Source organism: Typopeltis vanoorti, chromosome 6 (genome assembly GCF_054136105.1).
Source record: "Typopeltis vanoorti isolate ZY-2024b chromosome 6, IOZ_Tvanoo_1.0, whole genome shotgun sequence".
In the NCBI taxonomy this organism is placed as follows: Eukaryota; Metazoa; Arthropoda; class Arachnida; order Uropygi; family Thelyphonidae; genus Typopeltis; species Typopeltis vanoorti.
In genome coordinates, this window is record NC_143554.1 from 112,220,891 (window position 1) to 112,238,051 (window position 17,161).

The following is a 17,161-nucleotide window of genomic DNA, read 5'->3' on the forward strand; positions in this document are numbered from 1 at the left end:
GATATGCTGATTAGTTGATAATTGGATATTTCAGTCTTTGCACCACCCTTGTGCAATGGGATTACCATACATTCTTTCCACTCCTGCAGAATCTTCACTGTTCTGAGACTCAAATTATATAGACTAGTCAAAGGAATAGCCAGTTCAGCTGAACACTCTTATAGCATCCATGCTGGTATACACTCTGTCCTGCACCAGTGAGAAAACATCACTATAAACAATAACTTAGTCAATGAGACTTTTCTTATTCCTTGCCTCTTCTCTCCATGTGAATTTGTGTACATTTTTATGTTGGAACTTGGTGTTAGTAATAACTAGTCCATGTAATAACCAACACTCTTTCCTCCATTTCTGAGCTTTTTCAATAACCTCCAGAATATCTTGCCACCTTCTTGATATTTATTTTCTATGTTCTTACCAAGGTCTTCCCATGACAGTACTAACATACTATAGGTTAATCACCAACCTCTTGTGTATGAGTCCAACATTTAACAGGCAACAAAATAAGTCCTGTGTAAAAATCCAACAGGTATTTGTCATTATTATTAGCTTTGCTCTTTTCTCCAAATTTTCCCAAAATATTTTGTATGTCTATACAAAATTAATAATGGAAAAAACTCATGTACAAAGATTATTTAATAGTATAATTTTCGCCTGTGTGTCACAGGCATCTTCAGTACATTTAGCTCAAATTAAACAATAACTTTATTCCAAAAAGCACCACCTAAGTAGCTGGTGTAAGGTAACTAAAAAGGTCAATAAATTTCCTAAAAATAAAAAAAAATTAAAAATCAATACAATAAAAAGTTAGGAAAGATTAACTGATTTGTAAAGTACTATCTCCCATAAAGGGAATAGATGTAAGCCGTCGGATCTGTTTAAGTTAGGAGAATGAAGTAGAGTTTCACATGTTTCTTTATAAAGGCATTCCATGAGAAACTGACTTTTGTGAAGAACTCTTGTCTTTCTCCAATGAACTCTGTGTCTAATGAAGATGGCATGTTCTGCAAGTCCAGACTTTTCAGGCTTAAAGTATTCAATATAAGATTGGTGCTCTTCTAGCCGAATAGAGGCAGATCTTCCTGTTTGTCCGAAATAAGATAATCCACAAGAGCACAGAATCTGGTAGACACCTGGATGATTAAGATGTGGAAGCTTGTCCTTAGGAAAAGTGAGAAAGGTGGAGAGTTTTCTAAACGGTCGAAAGGCAACAAAAATATTCAGTGGTTTTAAAACTTTTGCTATACGTTCACTGATGCCTTGTACATAAGGGATAGTAATGCGTGTTATTTCTTCTGTGTTTGAAGAGGAAGGCATATTAAAACTACTCAAAGTTCTTTTAATGAAGCAATTCTTATAACCATTAGATAGAAAGGAAGAAGTTATATATTGTAGTTCTTTCTGTAAAAGATCATCTGAAGAACAAAAGGAGTGGGCCCGATGAACCAGTGTTTTAATAGTTCCTTCCTTTTGACTGGGATGGTGATGAGATTCCGCATGGATATAATGGCCTGTATGAGTCTTCTTTCTATAAACTGAGAAATGTAGGTTACCATCTGATTGGTGAAGAATTAGAAGATCTAAAAAGGCTAACTGCTTATTTGATTCTACTTCTAGGGTAAACTTGATCCTAGGATGAAATGTGTTTAACTTAGTGAGAAATTGTTGAAGTTCATCCGAAGAGCCATTCCAAACAGCAAAAATGTCATCGACATATCTGAACCAATGAGTAGGTCTGGGAGAAATGTTGTCAAAGATACGTGTTCAAAATGTTCCATAAAGAAATTGGAGATAGCAGGAGAAAGAGGATTACCCATTGCTGTTCCTTCAATTTGTTGATACAACTTATTTTTAAAGGAAAAATAACCAGAATTTATTACAAAATCAAATACATTTACAATGTCTGAAGGAAATTCCTGTTGTAGTAATTCAATGCTTTCCGAAAGAGGCAGATTTGTAAATAAAGAAACAACATCTAGACTGATCATGATATCAGGAACGTCCAAATGAAGATCTGAAATTTTATTTTTGAAATCCAAAGTATTTTTTATATAAGTATCAGTTCTTCTAGTTGAAGAAGAGAGTAAATTTGATAAAAAATTTTGAGATTTTGTAAGTGGGGCAACCTATACAATCTACGACTGATCTTAACGGAATGCCTGGTTTATGAACTTTTGGAAGACCATATAATCTAGGTGGACGACCAAAGAAGGTTTTAAGTTTTTTCTTTTGATCTTCATTCCATGTAGATACATTATCTATAAGAGAATTAAGTCTCTTCAATTGATTCCGGGTAGGATCTGATGTAAGAGTCCTATAAGTCGAACAGTCGTGAAGTAAAAGAGACATTTTTCTCTCATAATTCTTCCTATCTTGAATCACTACAGCCTTCCCCTTATCAGCTTTCGTAATAATTAAATTATTGTTATTCTTCAGTGATTTCAATGCTTTAAACTCAGAGTAAGAAAGATTATGACGAGGAGGCTTGGTGTGAAAAAGAATTTGTGCACATTCAAAAAGTAATTTGTTGGCTATTTTTTGGGATAAGGATCGAATACCCCTGTCTATGTTATGAAAAAAATCCATAAGTGGCATCTTATTCGGCATAATGACGAAATCATGTCCTTTTGATAAAACAAAACGTTCACAGTCTGTTAGTGGACGTCTGGAAACATTTATAACTACTTTATCTATATCAATAGTATTATTACTGGATCTAGGTATGCTGACCAGTGATTCAAATTTGCTTCTACTTCTAGGATAAACTTGATCCCAGGATGAAATGCGTTTAACTTAGTGAGAAATTGTTGAAGTTCATCCGAAGAGCCATTCCATACAGTAAAGATGTCATCGACATATCTGAACCAATGAGTAGGTCTGGGAGAAATGTTGTCAGAGATACGTTGTTCAAAATGTTATATAAAGAAATTGGAGATAGCAGGAGAAAGAGGATTACCCATTGCTGTTCCTTCAATTTGTTGATACAACTTATTTTTAAAGGAAAAATAACCAGAATTTATTACAAAATCAAATACGTTTACAATGTCTGAAGGAAATTCCTCTTGTAGTAATTCAATGCTTTCCGAAAGAGCAGATTTGTAAATAAAGAAACAACATTTAAACTGATCATGATATCAGAAACATCCAAATGTCTTATTTAAAGTTTCAAATTTACTCTCCTCTTCAACTAGAAGAACTGATATTTATATAAAAAATACTTCGGATTTCAAAAATAAAATTTCAGATACTTCGTTTGAACGTTTCTGATATCATGATCAGTTTAGATGTTGTTTCTTTATTTACAAATCAGTTATTGTTTAATTTGAGCTTAACGTACTGAAGATGCCTGTGACACACAGGCAAAAATTATACTATTAAATAATCTTTGTACGCGAGTTTTTTTATTTTTTTTTTCGTTATTAATTTTGTATCGATATGTCTACTCACGGTATACCTCTTTTAAAACGTATTTTGTATGTCTGACAATCATTTCCTACTCTGTTTAGATCCCTAACAAGGACCAACTTTTCCTTTTTCATTGTGTCAGTTGCTTTCTCTTAAGTCTCAAAAAAATGCCTCCACTTTTACCTGAGTAGAACTTTCTTTGGGACCATAGCACAAATAAGTCTCATTGTCCAGTTCCCCATTCTGATATTTGTGCACATCACTCTACTTGAAATTGCCTGCCATTCAAGAAGATTAGCTCGTATTTAGTGTGGAATACATTGCTACTGCTTCTTTTACTTGATTGTCATTGCCTGAGTATGTGACAGTATAAGATCAATAAATCAAGGAAAGAAATTACATTGTGGTAGCCTGGTTGGCCTGATAGTGTTGTACCCAGTTTTTTAGCTGATAGCCCACTCATGTTACTAAATTTATGATAATACACGTAGTTCAGAAGGAATAAGAAAGTAAAAAACTTTTCAGCCCCTTTGCATTCTAATATCTGTTTTGGAAATATTTGACACCCTGTTTTTTGGATATAACAGGGATATAATCCAATATGGAAATTTAGGAAATCAAAAAAATCATAATTAGGTTTATAAATGTATGGAAATTCTAGATAATATCTGAGAGATAAAAGAGATTGAACATTTAAAAAAAAAATTAGTAATGCATAATTATAATAGAGAAGAAAATTTCTTCATATGCTTGGTGGTAGGAAAACTGATCACAGATTCTGTATCTCTCTAGTTTAGTTATTCTATCAAAAGAAATGTTTTAAGTTGTGGTCTGCAGTTAAAATTGAAGAAGATATAAGAAGATGGTTTGTAAAACCTAGTATAAGAAGAATGCACACTTTCTCCATGGTTATTCATCATCTATGGATCATATTATGAAGGATAGTGACATTGAACCTAATATCAAAATTGGAGATGGCAGTCTCAGCTCTTTATGTAAATGATGTTATGCTCCTAATAAATCCACTACAAGCTGCAGGTCAAACCACCAATAAAAAGATAGTGGCTGTGAAATTGGCATGAACATTGACAGCATTAGTTATATCCTGAATGGAGAACAAGTAAGTTCTCCATTCAAGCAAGTAAAACATCAGTTATTTAGGCACAAGTTTTTAGTGAAGATAGCAATCAAATTAAATATGGAAATAGACAACAGAATAAGTAAGAGCTGGTATAGTGGTGGAGTCACCTGAATAAATTTGTATGTAATAAGAGAGAAATTAGTCCAGACAATAAAATAGCTGTGTAAGATAGTGTTCAAACCAATTTTAAGTTACAGATGCAAGAACTGGATTAGAAATAAAACAAGTAAAGACTAGAGACCAGCAATATGAGAGTTCTGAGAAAAATTATGAATGAAGAAATGGCATCAATTGCAGCATCCTATTAAAAATGATATATTAAGAAGGGATGTGACATTGTTACCATTTAGGAATGCATGAGCAGAGCTAATCTCTGGTTGATTGCAGGAAAAAGACCCAGAGGAAAGCAAAAGTTGAAGTGGTTTGATATAGAAGTGCCATAAAAAAATAATAATGCAAAGTTTTCATAATAGTACCATCACAGTATCCTGTACACATCAACAATATTTTTAAAACTGCTACAACATGCTGTTTAACTTGCAGTGAATCTAACAAATTGTGTTATTCTAATTGACATCACAAATTCATTAGCATCTTGTATTACACAATATTTAAGTTGAATTGGATAAGTAAATTAGATCATAGTTTCCTAGTTAGCTTGTACATGGCATTGATTTCTTGATAAAAATTTTACATTTTGGTATTATGAACAACATGAAAAACATTTTAGAGATTTCAGTTACTGGATTCAGTCGTTCTCAGGTGTAAACAAGGAAAAAAATTAGAAATGTGTATTCTAAAAATTAATATATTTAATGAAATTTATTAATGAAAGCATATAGTCTGGTTGGCCGAGTGGTTAGCATTTCCGTTATCCAGCCAAAAGGCTGTGGGTTCGAATCCCGCCGTGGATATGGATGTTTGTCTGTGAAAATGCTAGTGGTGGTTGTCGGCGGTAGATGGCATTGGTGTAGATAATGAAGGTAGTTGTGGTTGATGGAGATGGAGAGTTGTAGAGTAAGTACCCTCCCTCAATGACTCTTTGGACTCCCTGGTGGTGTTATGTAATAATAATATACATGTATATGCTTCATCATCATCATCAAATTCCTACCATGTACCCTCAAGGGGTGTACAGGATATGATAGTACTACATGAAAAAAAATTACATCGTTACTAACTTCCTATCTACAATTTTCCTCCAAATCAGTCTGCTACTTGTCAAGACTCCAACATTATCAGATCTTATATTTCTATCGTCTAAGGCACTTTGTACCGTATCAATTCACCTATATTTTGGTCTTCCTCTGGGTCGTTTTGCTGCCAACCTGGCAGAGAACACTTGTTTTGCTAATCTTTCTTCGCCCATTCTGTTTAAGTGACCATACCACCTGAGATTAGCTCTGCTAATGCATTCTTGGATGCTGACAATGTCAAGTTCTTTCCTAATATCCTCATTTTAAATATGATATTGCCATTGATGCCATCTGTTCACACCTCTAATCTTTCTCAGGACTCTCATATCTGTGGTCTCTAGTCTTTGGTCAAGTGTTTTACTTCTGACCCAGCTCTCAGATCCATAAGTTAAAACTGGTTTGAACACTGTCTTGTATACAACTAATTTAGTGTTCCGACTAATTTCTCTCTTATTCCATATGAATTTATTCAGTTGACTTCCCACCATACCAGCTTTGGTGATTCTGTTGTCTATTTCTATATTTAATTTACCATCTTCACTAAAAACCATGCCTAAGTAGCTGAAATGTTTTACTTGTTCCACAGGTTCCCTGTTCACAACACAGTTGACATTTTCAATGATTCTGCCTATTTTCATTGTCTTTGTCTTTTTATTGCTGACCTTCATACCAATATCTATTACAACAGTTATTCAATTTAGTCAGAGAATCTTGCAGACTTGTAGTGGATTTATTTAGAAGTATAACATCATCTGCATAAAGCAAAGAGCTGACATTAACATCTCCAATTTTGATATCATGTTTAATACCACTTTCCTTCATAATGTGATCCATATAGATAACGAATAACAGAGGGGATAATGTACATCCTTGTCTCACACCAGATTTAACATTAAATCATGTTCCTGTACTTCCTTCAATTCTAACTGCTGACTTATAACTCAAATAAAGACTAAGTATTGCTTGATATAATGCCCCATTATATCACACAATATAACTGTAGCGTATTGAATAGCTTCTCTCTTGGTACCTTGTCATATGCCTTTTCCAAATCGACAAAACTTAAATACAGATCATTGTTATATTCCCATGATTTCTCGGCTATTTGTCGTAAAGTGAAGATCTGATCCTGACAGCCTTTATTTGGCCTGAATCCAACTTGTTCTTCACCCACCTTTCCTTCCACAATTATTCTCAACTGTTTCTCAAGTATACTTGCATAGATCTTGCCAGGAACACTCAGTAGGGAAATACCTCTGTAGTTCTCACATTCAGTTTTATTTCCCTTTTTATATATGGGTACTATGAGAGCTCTATTCCAATCATCTGAAATTCGTCCCTCTGTCCAGGCATTCTGAACTATGCAGTGCAGCCACTGTAAGACTTTTATACCACCATACTTCAGCATTTCTGGTCGAATATCATCTACTCCTGCTGCCTTTCCACATTTCAAGCCTTTGATGGCTTTTTCTACTTGAAGTATGGATATGTATTCTTGAGTGCATGCCTGGTCAGTGTTTTTATGCTTTTAGACATAAATTTAAGTAACGTAAAAGTTGATTTTCTCCTGACAGCGAAATCATCCTCCTGGGTGATTTTAATGTCCTTAACACCAATTGGCTTTCCTTTTCCAGTTGTACAGATCCTGCAGGCAGAGATGCTGAAACATTTGCCATCACTAACGACCTTACACAAATTGTTCAAAAACCGACCAGAATACCAGATAACCCAAACCACTCTCCAAATACCCTAGATCTCTTCCTTACTAATAACCATTCCAAATATGCAGTGAATGTAGTGAGCCCCCTGGGTAATTTTAACCACAACCTAATGGTTGTGGTCAGAACAAATGGGAGAGTCTCCGAGACTACTATGCTTCATTCTCATGGTTGGACTATTGTTTCCGGCCTTCCAGTCCAAACATATGCACTGAACGTATCACCAAAGTAATCCTCACTGGCATGAAAACGTACATTCCCCACACTACTCAAAATTGCCATCCCCTAACTAAACCCTGGTTCTCCAAAAGATGTGTCAAGGCTGTACAAATGAAAAATTAGGCATACAACAACTGGCTCAAATCAAGAACCCCATCCTCCTTCAATGCCTATACTGAAGCCCGAAACAGATGCAAGAAAATGATCAATGCTTCTCAAACAGAATTTGAATGGCAAAAAGCAGGAAACTTGGTCTGTCCAGGTTGGCAAGAGACCATGCCTTTTGGTCTCTTGCCAAGGCAATTGGTCGTAACTTTTGACCTAGTCATTAGAGACCTAAATGAACAAAGGAAGATGAAAATGAATGAGAAGAACATCCTATGATTTATATTATTGACAAGTGTTATTCTTGGAGGCTTGTCAGGATGTTACACAAACTACATCTAATTTAATTAATGCAAGTAAGCCTATGAATCTTGTCATAAACCAAAAATACTAAAATGTGCATTTTAAGGATCCATCAGAGCCAATCCAACAAGATTGTTGATAATTATATTTTTGAGTAGGTGTATAGTTTTAACTATCTGAGAGTAAATATTAACAGTGATATTCATTAAGAGACAGAGGCGAATGTTGAGAATGCCAACTGTGGATATTTTTGAAATTTTGCAACTCTTAAAATCTAGTAATATTATCAAGAAAAACTATTTAAGCTATGTACAACTGAGTTGTGAAACATGGCCAATCAACAACAAAAGAATAGAAATCACCCGTTTTCTATAGAATAGAAAAAAACCTGTTTCAAAGACCTAACTTTCTATATCATTTATAAGAAACAAGAGACTTCAGTGGTTTTGTCATATTTGGAAAGCACAGATGACCAGTTAATCAAACAAGTACTTACAAATAAGATTCACAAGAAAAGAACAAGGAAGATCCTGCTTCCTAATATCCTTTTGCAGTTGAATGACTGGCTCACCAATCCTGCTATTCCTATTCATCTTTCATTCCATTAACTTTAGTTCTGTGGAAAGAAGTATAATCTCCACCTCTTCAAAAAGAATATCAACAGATTACTTCACTCTTGACTCCAGTCCACATGTAACATTTATTTGCTATAAGCTTTGCAGCCTCTTGTGTGTGGGAATGATAATTAAAATGAAAATAAAGTTATGAGATTATTTGACATATTCTCATCTATAATGATGTCATCTGGAATAAAAATATATCACATTATGGCAACTTAAAATAGAAAGAATAAATCAAACTTATTTATGTGTTCAACATAGTACCTTTAACACATTTCATAAACTTTAAAAAATTCAGGTAACAATGAATCCACTAGTTTAAAAAAATCATCATCATCAAATTCCTAATATATACCATCAAGAGGGTGTACAGGATATGATAGTACTACATGAAAAACTTACATCATTACTAACTTCCTATCTAAAATTTTCCTCCAAATCAATCTGTTACTTGTCAAGACTCCAACATTATCAGAGCTGATATTTCTGTCTTCTAAGGCACTTTTTACTGTATCAATTCACCTGTATCTTGGTCTTCCTCTGGACCTTTTTACTGGCAATCTGGCAGAGAACACTTATTTTGCTAATCTCCCCTTTCCTTTCCCATTCTGTTTAAGTGACCATACCACCTGAGATCAGCTCTGCTAACACATTCTTGGATGCTAACAATGTTAAGTTCTTTCCTAACATCCTCATTTTTAATATGATATTCTGATATCTAAATATTCTCATATCTGTGGTTTCTAGTCTTTGGTCAAGTGTTTTATTTCTAACCCAGCTCTCAGATCCATAAGTTAAAATTGGTTTGAACACTCTCTTGTATACAGCTAATTTAGTGTTTTGACTAATTTCTCTCTTATTCCATATAAATTTATACAGTCAAACTTCCTACCATACTGGCTTTATTGATTCTGTTGTCTATTTCCATATTTAATTTACCATCTTCATTAAAAATTGTGCACAAGTAGCTGAAATGTTTTACTTGTTCTATAGGTTCTCCATTCACAATGCAGTTGATATTTTCAATGTTTCTGCCTATTTTCATTGTCTTTGTCTTGTTATTGCTGACCTTATTACCAAATTTATTACAACAGTCATTCAATTTAGTCAAGGAATCTTGCAGACTTGTACTGGATTTATTTAGAAGTAAAGAGTATCCACATAAAGTAAAGAGCTGATATTAACATCTCCAATTTTGAGATCAGGTTTAATACTGTTTTTTTTTCATAATGTGATCCATATAGATAATGAATAACAGAGAGGAATAATGTACATCCTTGTCTGACACCAGATTTAACATAAAACCATCTTCCTGTACTTCCTTCAATTCTAACTACTGACTTACAACTCAAATAAAGACTAATATTTCTTGATATAATGCTCCATTGACACTTCAACTTAAAATAGAAAGAATAAATCATACTTGTTTATTTGTTCAACATATAAACAAGAAACATTTCATAAACTTCAAAAAATTCAGGTAACAATGAATCCACTAATTAAAAAAAATACATATATAAAATCTGAACCACTCACTAAAGTCACAAGATCTATACCACATTAGTTGCTGTCCATAGGTAAGAAGAAAAGGGGAATCTCTTGATTTAAAAATTACTTTTTTTTTAAAATGTTAATTGTATCATACCTCATAAAGACCGTGTACCACACTTTGGGAAACACTAATTTGGGGAATAATTTGAGAGGGGGGAATATACAGTTTGCTGATGCAAAATGTAGAGGATGATAGTTAATAATGTTGATTTGGATATCCTGCAGGATGATTTAAATAAATTGGCTGGCAAAGGATAACGGTTGTCAGTTTGATGTAACAAAGTTAGTCATGCACTTGGGGATTAAAAGATTGCATACTGTGTACTACATTGACACTACTGGACTGAAGGAAATTCACAAAGCTATGGATTTTTTTTTTTTTGGGGGGGGGGCAGGAAGTTGAAGTACAGATGGCATACTGTGAATGTATATCAAAAACAATCAAACACATTGACAAGAAAAAATAGGAGGATTATTATTCCTCTTTATAAAGCTATGATGTGACCACAACATCTTGATTATTGTTCACAGATTTGATCACTTTGGTAGTGAAAGATCTTTTGAATCCTCCCTGTGAAGATAAAGTAAGTTGCAAATTTTAGTTGATAGGTGGAAGAGAAGGGACATAATAGGAACATAAATTCCTAAATTGGTTTTATTATAAGATTGATGCAAAAGAAATTTTTCAGTATATGACAAGCAGGGAGAGAATTGATCATCCTTGGAAGTTGTGCAAGAGTGTGGCTAGTAAAGTTATGAGGTGTAGATTTTTGTTTGGAGAGTGGTGGAATAGGATGCTAGGAGATGTTTTCTTACAATGAACGGGCATGAGAAGAGGTATTGTGTGAATGACAGTGTGTATGCCTTCCGTTCTATCGTCTAAGGCACTTTGTACAGTATCAATCCACCTATATCTTGGTCTTCCTCTGGGTCATTTTCCTGCCAACCTGGCAGAGAACACTTGTTTTGCTAATCTTTCCTCGCCCATTCTATTTAAGTGACCATACCACCTGAGATTAGCTCTGCTAACGCATTCCTGGATGCTGACAATGTCAAGTTCTTTCCTAATATCCTTGTTTTTAATATGATATTGCCATTGATGCCATCTGTTCACACCTCTAATCTTTCTCAGGACTCTCATATCTGTGGTCTCTAGTCTTTGGTCAAGTGTTTTACTTCTGATCCAACTCTGAGATCAATAAGTTAAAACTGGTTTGAACACTGTCTTGTATACAGCTAATTTAGTGTTCCAACTTTTTCTCTCTTATTCCATATGAATTTATTTAATTGACTTTCTACCATACCAGCTTTATTGATTCTGTTGTCTATTTCCATATTTAATTTACCATCTTCACTAAAAATCGTGCCTAAGTAGCTGAAATGTTTTACTTGTTCCACAGGTTCTCCATTCACAACACAGTTGATATTTTCAATGATTCTGCCTATTTTCATTGTCTTTGTCTTTTTATTGCTGACCTTCATACCATATCTATGACAACAGTCATTCAATTTAGTCAGGGAATCTTGCAGACATCATGTTTAATACCACTTTTCTTCATAATGTGATCCATATAAATAATGAATAACAGAGGGGATAATGTACATCCTTGTCTTACACCAGATTTAATATTAAACCATCTTCCTGTACTTCCTTCAATTCTAACTGCTGACTTACATCTCAAATAAAGACTAAGTATTGCTTGATATAATGCCCCATTGACACCATATAACTGCAGTGAGAGAATAGCTTCTCTCTTGGCACCTTGTTATATGCCTTTTCCAGATCGACAAAACTTAAATATAGATCTTTGATCATGGAGATGGCCATATAATAATAATAAGCTAAGTTCAGGCCACATAGGGGATTTGAGGACCAGATTTTTATTTTAAGATGTATAGTTGAGAAATCATGGCAGTAGAACAAGAATATTATTTTTAGTTTTGTATACCTACAAAAGGTATATATAATAAGGTCAGGAGGAAGGCTGTTCAAATGTTCTATTTATATGATGTAAATGGGACATTTATAGCCTGTACTTCAAGTCAGCAGTTAGGATTGACAGATCTATAGGAAGATAGCTTGATGTAAAATCAGGTGTAAGACAAAGGTGGACACTATCTCCTCACAGTTATTTATCATATTTATGGTCACACTTTGAAGAAAAATGTCATTTAATATTATCATCATCATCAGGCCTCCATGGAGTCAAAATATTCATTTGTAGGAGATCCTTGTATTCACACACAGCTCATCAAACTGTGCTTTAAGTGCCATCACTGCACTTACTACTCTCCATGCAGAAATTAAAATGCTTAATATGATATCAAAGTTACAGATATTAACTTCAGTTCTTTACTTTATGCACATGTTATGTTCCTAAATAAATCTAGTATTTAACCTTTGGATTTTTTTTTAACTAAATTGAATATAATATGAAAAATTTGGTTTGAAAATAGGTATTAACATGAAAATCATTAGTTGCATTCTCAGAGGAAAACCTTTAGAAAAAGTAATATATTTCCTCTAGGGACCAGTTGAATAAATTATATTGGAATAAGAAATTATTTAACCAAAACCAACACTAAATTAGCAATACACCAAACAGTATTCAAACCAGGTCTTCCTGATCTGAGTGTTCAGTTACAACAAGTGTTGAAGACCAGAGATCACAGATATGAGAGTACCGAGAAAAAATTAGGAGAGTGAACAGATGGCATCAGTGGCAGAATAATATTAAAATAGTGATATTAGAAAAGGATCATTCAAGAATATGAGAGTAGGAGTATTCTAAGGTGGTCTGGTCATTTAAACAGAATGGAGAGGAAAGGTTAACAGAATAGATTTTGTAAGAATTACAGGGGGGGGGGGAGACCAAGATTTAGGTCTGACAAATTACAGATTAATTCAATAGAACTTTGTTGATAACCAGTAATAAATATGTGGTACTATTGTGATACCCTAAACACCTTGAGGATGCATATCAGAAATTAATGATAGAGGTGGTGATATAAAAACTGATTTGCATCCTGTTTCGATTCACTGAACTTGGTTCCCTTGATTCGAAATGTAATATGTTATTATTTTGTAGTTAATTCTTTTTTTGGGTATTTTTTTATAAGTCATTCCAGAATTGCTTTATAAAGCAGTTAGTTAGAAAGACCTTTTAAGTGAATACAAATTCAACTCAAGAAGAGTTAGCTAATTTGATATCGGAAAATCATAGGTAATTCCTCCTGAGTAGCTTGGATTTTTCCTACAAAATCCAAGCAAAACCGTGCAAACTGGTCTGAGAACATAGTGAAGTCAGGCAAGAACATCAAGGCTCATAATGAACCCAGATAGTAGATAGTTTGAATAGGAAGTGAAGGGTAATCTGAGGGTTATGGCATGTACATTGGTTCTGGGGCTGCCAAGGTAGGACATGAATTAGGGAAATAGAGTACCAGAAATGTGATTTGGAAGGATAAAAAAGAAATAGGTATAAATGAGGAACCTGGAGCATATCTATCTGTATTATTATTACACAACACCTCCAGGGAGTCCAAAGACTCATTGAGGGAGGTCATCTACTCTACAACTCTGTCTCCACCACTCACTCCACCAACTACAACGAATCGCAATTACCATCATCATCATCTACATGAACGTCATCTACCGCCCACCACCACTAGTATTTTCACAGAAAATCACAAACATCCATGCCCACGGCAGAATTCAAACCTGCAGCCTTTAGGCTTACGCTAACCACTCAGCCAACCAGGCCGGCTAATGAGTATATTGAATATATATTATGGAAAGATAACTGAACCAAGACTGACTTAAGGACTGCTTCAGGACAAGACTACTTTCCATGTACAAAAGGAATTTTCTTTACTGTGATGACATCCTGGTACATGACAATATTTATATCATGTAGCAGCTAAGAATTCCCCCCCCCCCCTTGCTAAACAAAGTGGCTAGGGGACACATGCATAGACAGCAGAGGAAAGAGACTATGGCAATACCACAAAGTAGGTTTTTAAAACCAAATTGCTTGCCACAATAGGGCAATGGATTTAATATGTAAAGGAGAATGGGATGGAATTTGTTTAAACACGCATTAGGTAGTTAAAATGTTTAAAACAAGTGACCTTGACAGATAAATGCATTTGTGATATTTTTTTTCCAGATAATTAATTGCACGAGCATAATACATAATATTGTTTGAATTAAATTTTCTTGTTTTCAGATACCAAATTTTATGAATGGCATTGTCGCTGTGGAGGAACATACTGTGTAACGAAAGAAGATATTGAAGGAGATCAGATTATTTTAGATTGTGATAGTTGCTCTTTAATTATATTAGTAAATAATTGTCAAACATAATTTTAAGTTTGCTAACTAATTATGTATGTTTAGTCTTGTACATTAAATTAATCTTTTTTTTCTAAACATAACTGTTGGAAAATTTGATGTATATGTATGCTGTTTTGAAATGAAAGCTATTAAACTGTGTGACAACCTGTGTTCCTTCAATTAAATACAGACAGATGAAATTTGGGATTAAAATATAATGTATATTTTGCTTACAGGTATAAGTAACATACAAATCAGTTTGTCTAGACCAGGATATGCACCAAAAAAAAGTGAATATTCTTCCTGTGTCCTAATTTTCTCAATTTCCAGAGCTTTTAAGTAGACTCTGGGAGAAGTACATTTATAAGATAAATGTACTGTATAATTTGTATTGAAAGCATCAGCTTTATGCTTGATTTGGGAAATATTTCTAGTTGTTTTTTTTTTTTTTATAATTGATCAGCTGTAAAGAAATTTTGCACATAATCAAAAATTCACTAATATGAACAAATATTAATGTCCTTAGTTTCTGCAAGATGTAAGTTTTGCAAATAAAATACATAATCTTATTAGGAGTGGTTTTCCACCATTCATTATAATTATATAATGAAAATTTTACATAACGTTCACTGTGTAAAATTTTCTTTTTGATACTTTATAATTTAGGAATAATAAGTAAAATGATTTTGTAGTTATCCAGCCATATTGGAATATTGATTAATTGCTGATCAGTTATATAACAGTAGTTTGCTAACTGAATACAGTGATCTCCCAATTATCTGATCTTCAAATGAGCAACATTCAGTTCACTGAACCTTGAATAGGTTAGTTAACTAACTTCTGGTATAGCACCATTTAACTGTACCTTCAGTTACCCAAATGGCAAATTGGATAACTGAAGAATTACTGTATATTGTTGGAGTTCTCTTCCAGAAAAGGTTGACATGCTGTTCCAGAAAAACTGTCAATAACTGAGTGTTTGGTTATTTGAGGATTAAATAATTGACGGGGTGCTTAAGGGTTAAAGCTATATAACTGAGAGGAGACTTCCACATAGCCTTTAAAGGAACGTGGAGAACCGATCAAGTCTGACCTAATGTCCATTCCTCACCTTCTCGTGGTGCACCCTGTTAGGTATCTACCCGGATACTGAACGAATGAGGATGGGCTGGCAATTTGGGATTTAGCCGACCAAATTGTATTCTTATTGGCTTAAAACGAAATAAAAAATGATGGTATAGCATGACAGAATTTCATGCCGGCTGGGACATCACCCATTTAAACAAGGTCCCCAGTTGTTTTTGCCAGGGAACCAGGACAAACAGCAAAAAGTCAGCTACTGGAACAAATCCTAAAACCCACTCAACTCAACATCACCAGAGTTCAAGATCAGTACTATCAACATAAGAAACCTGAATGGCAAAGAAATGGAGCTAGCTGAAGAATTGGATAAGTACCAGATTGACATAATAGGGGTGACTGAAACAAAAAAGACAAAAACTGGTGAGATCTTTCTGAGCAATAAATACAAAATGTTATATTCAGGCAATGATAATCAAGGAAAAGAAGGAGTAGCCATAGTATCACTAAATACAAGGCTATCTTGAATGGCAGGCAATCTCTGGACTGGACAATGAGACTTATTTGTTAACGGAAAAAACTCACGTAGAAAGATTATTTATTAGTATAATTTTCGCCTGTGCGTCACAGGCATCTTCAGTACATTAAGCTCAAAATTAAACACTAACTGACAATTCCAAAAAGCACCACCTAAGTAGCTGGTGTAAAATAACTAAAAAGGTCAATAACTTTCCTAAAAAAAAAAAAAAATTAATACAATAAAAAGTTAGGAAAGATTAGCTGATTTGTAAAGTACTATCTCCCATAACGGGGATAGACATAAGCCGTCGGATCTGTTTAAGTTAGGAGAATGAAGTAGAGTTTCACATGTTTCTTTATAAAGGCGTTCCATGAGAAACTGACTTTTGTGAAGAACTCTTGTCTTTCTCCAATGAACTCTGTGTCTAGTGAAGATGGCATGTTCAGAAAGTCCAGACTTTTCAGGTTTAAAGTATTCAATATAAGATTGGTGTTCTTCTAGCCGAATAGAGGCGGATCTTCCCGTTTGTCCGAAATAAGATAATCCACAAGAGCACGATATCTGGTAGACACCTGGATGATTAAGATATGGAAGCTTGTCCTTAGGAGAAGTGAGAAAGGTGGAGATTTTTCTAAACGGTCAAAAGACAACAAAAATATTCAGTGGTTTTAAAACTTTTGCTATACGTTCACTGATGCCTTGTACATAAGGGATAGTAATGCGCGTTATTTCCTCTGTGTTTGAAGAGGAAGACATATTAAAACTCAAAGTTCTTTTAATGAAGCAATTCTTATAACCATTAGATAGATTTCTCCTGCTATCTCCAATTTCTTTGTGGAACATTTTGAACAACATATCTTTGACAATATTTCTCCCAGACCTACGCATTGGTTCAGATATGTCGATGACATTTTTGCTGTATGGAATGGCTCTTCTGATGAACTTCAACAATTTCTCACTAAGTTAA

At 34.1% G+C, this 17,161-nt stretch overlaps 1 protein-coding gene across 1 annotated transcript in view; it reads left to right on the top strand.

Annotated features, from left to right (window-relative positions):
• LOC150105816 (dnaJ homolog subfamily C member 24-like) overlaps positions 1-14,763 on the top strand; it is a 30,953-nt gene extending 16,190 nt beyond the window's left edge. The window contains exon 4 of the mRNA XM_090393603.1: positions 14,488-14,763. Coding sequence (XP_090249729.1) covers positions 14,488-14,624 — 137 coding nt within the window. The 3' untranslated portion in view covers positions 14,625-14,763. The remainder of the gene's footprint in view (positions 1-14,487) is intronic.
• Positions 14,764-17,161: the final 2,398 nt, after the last annotated feature.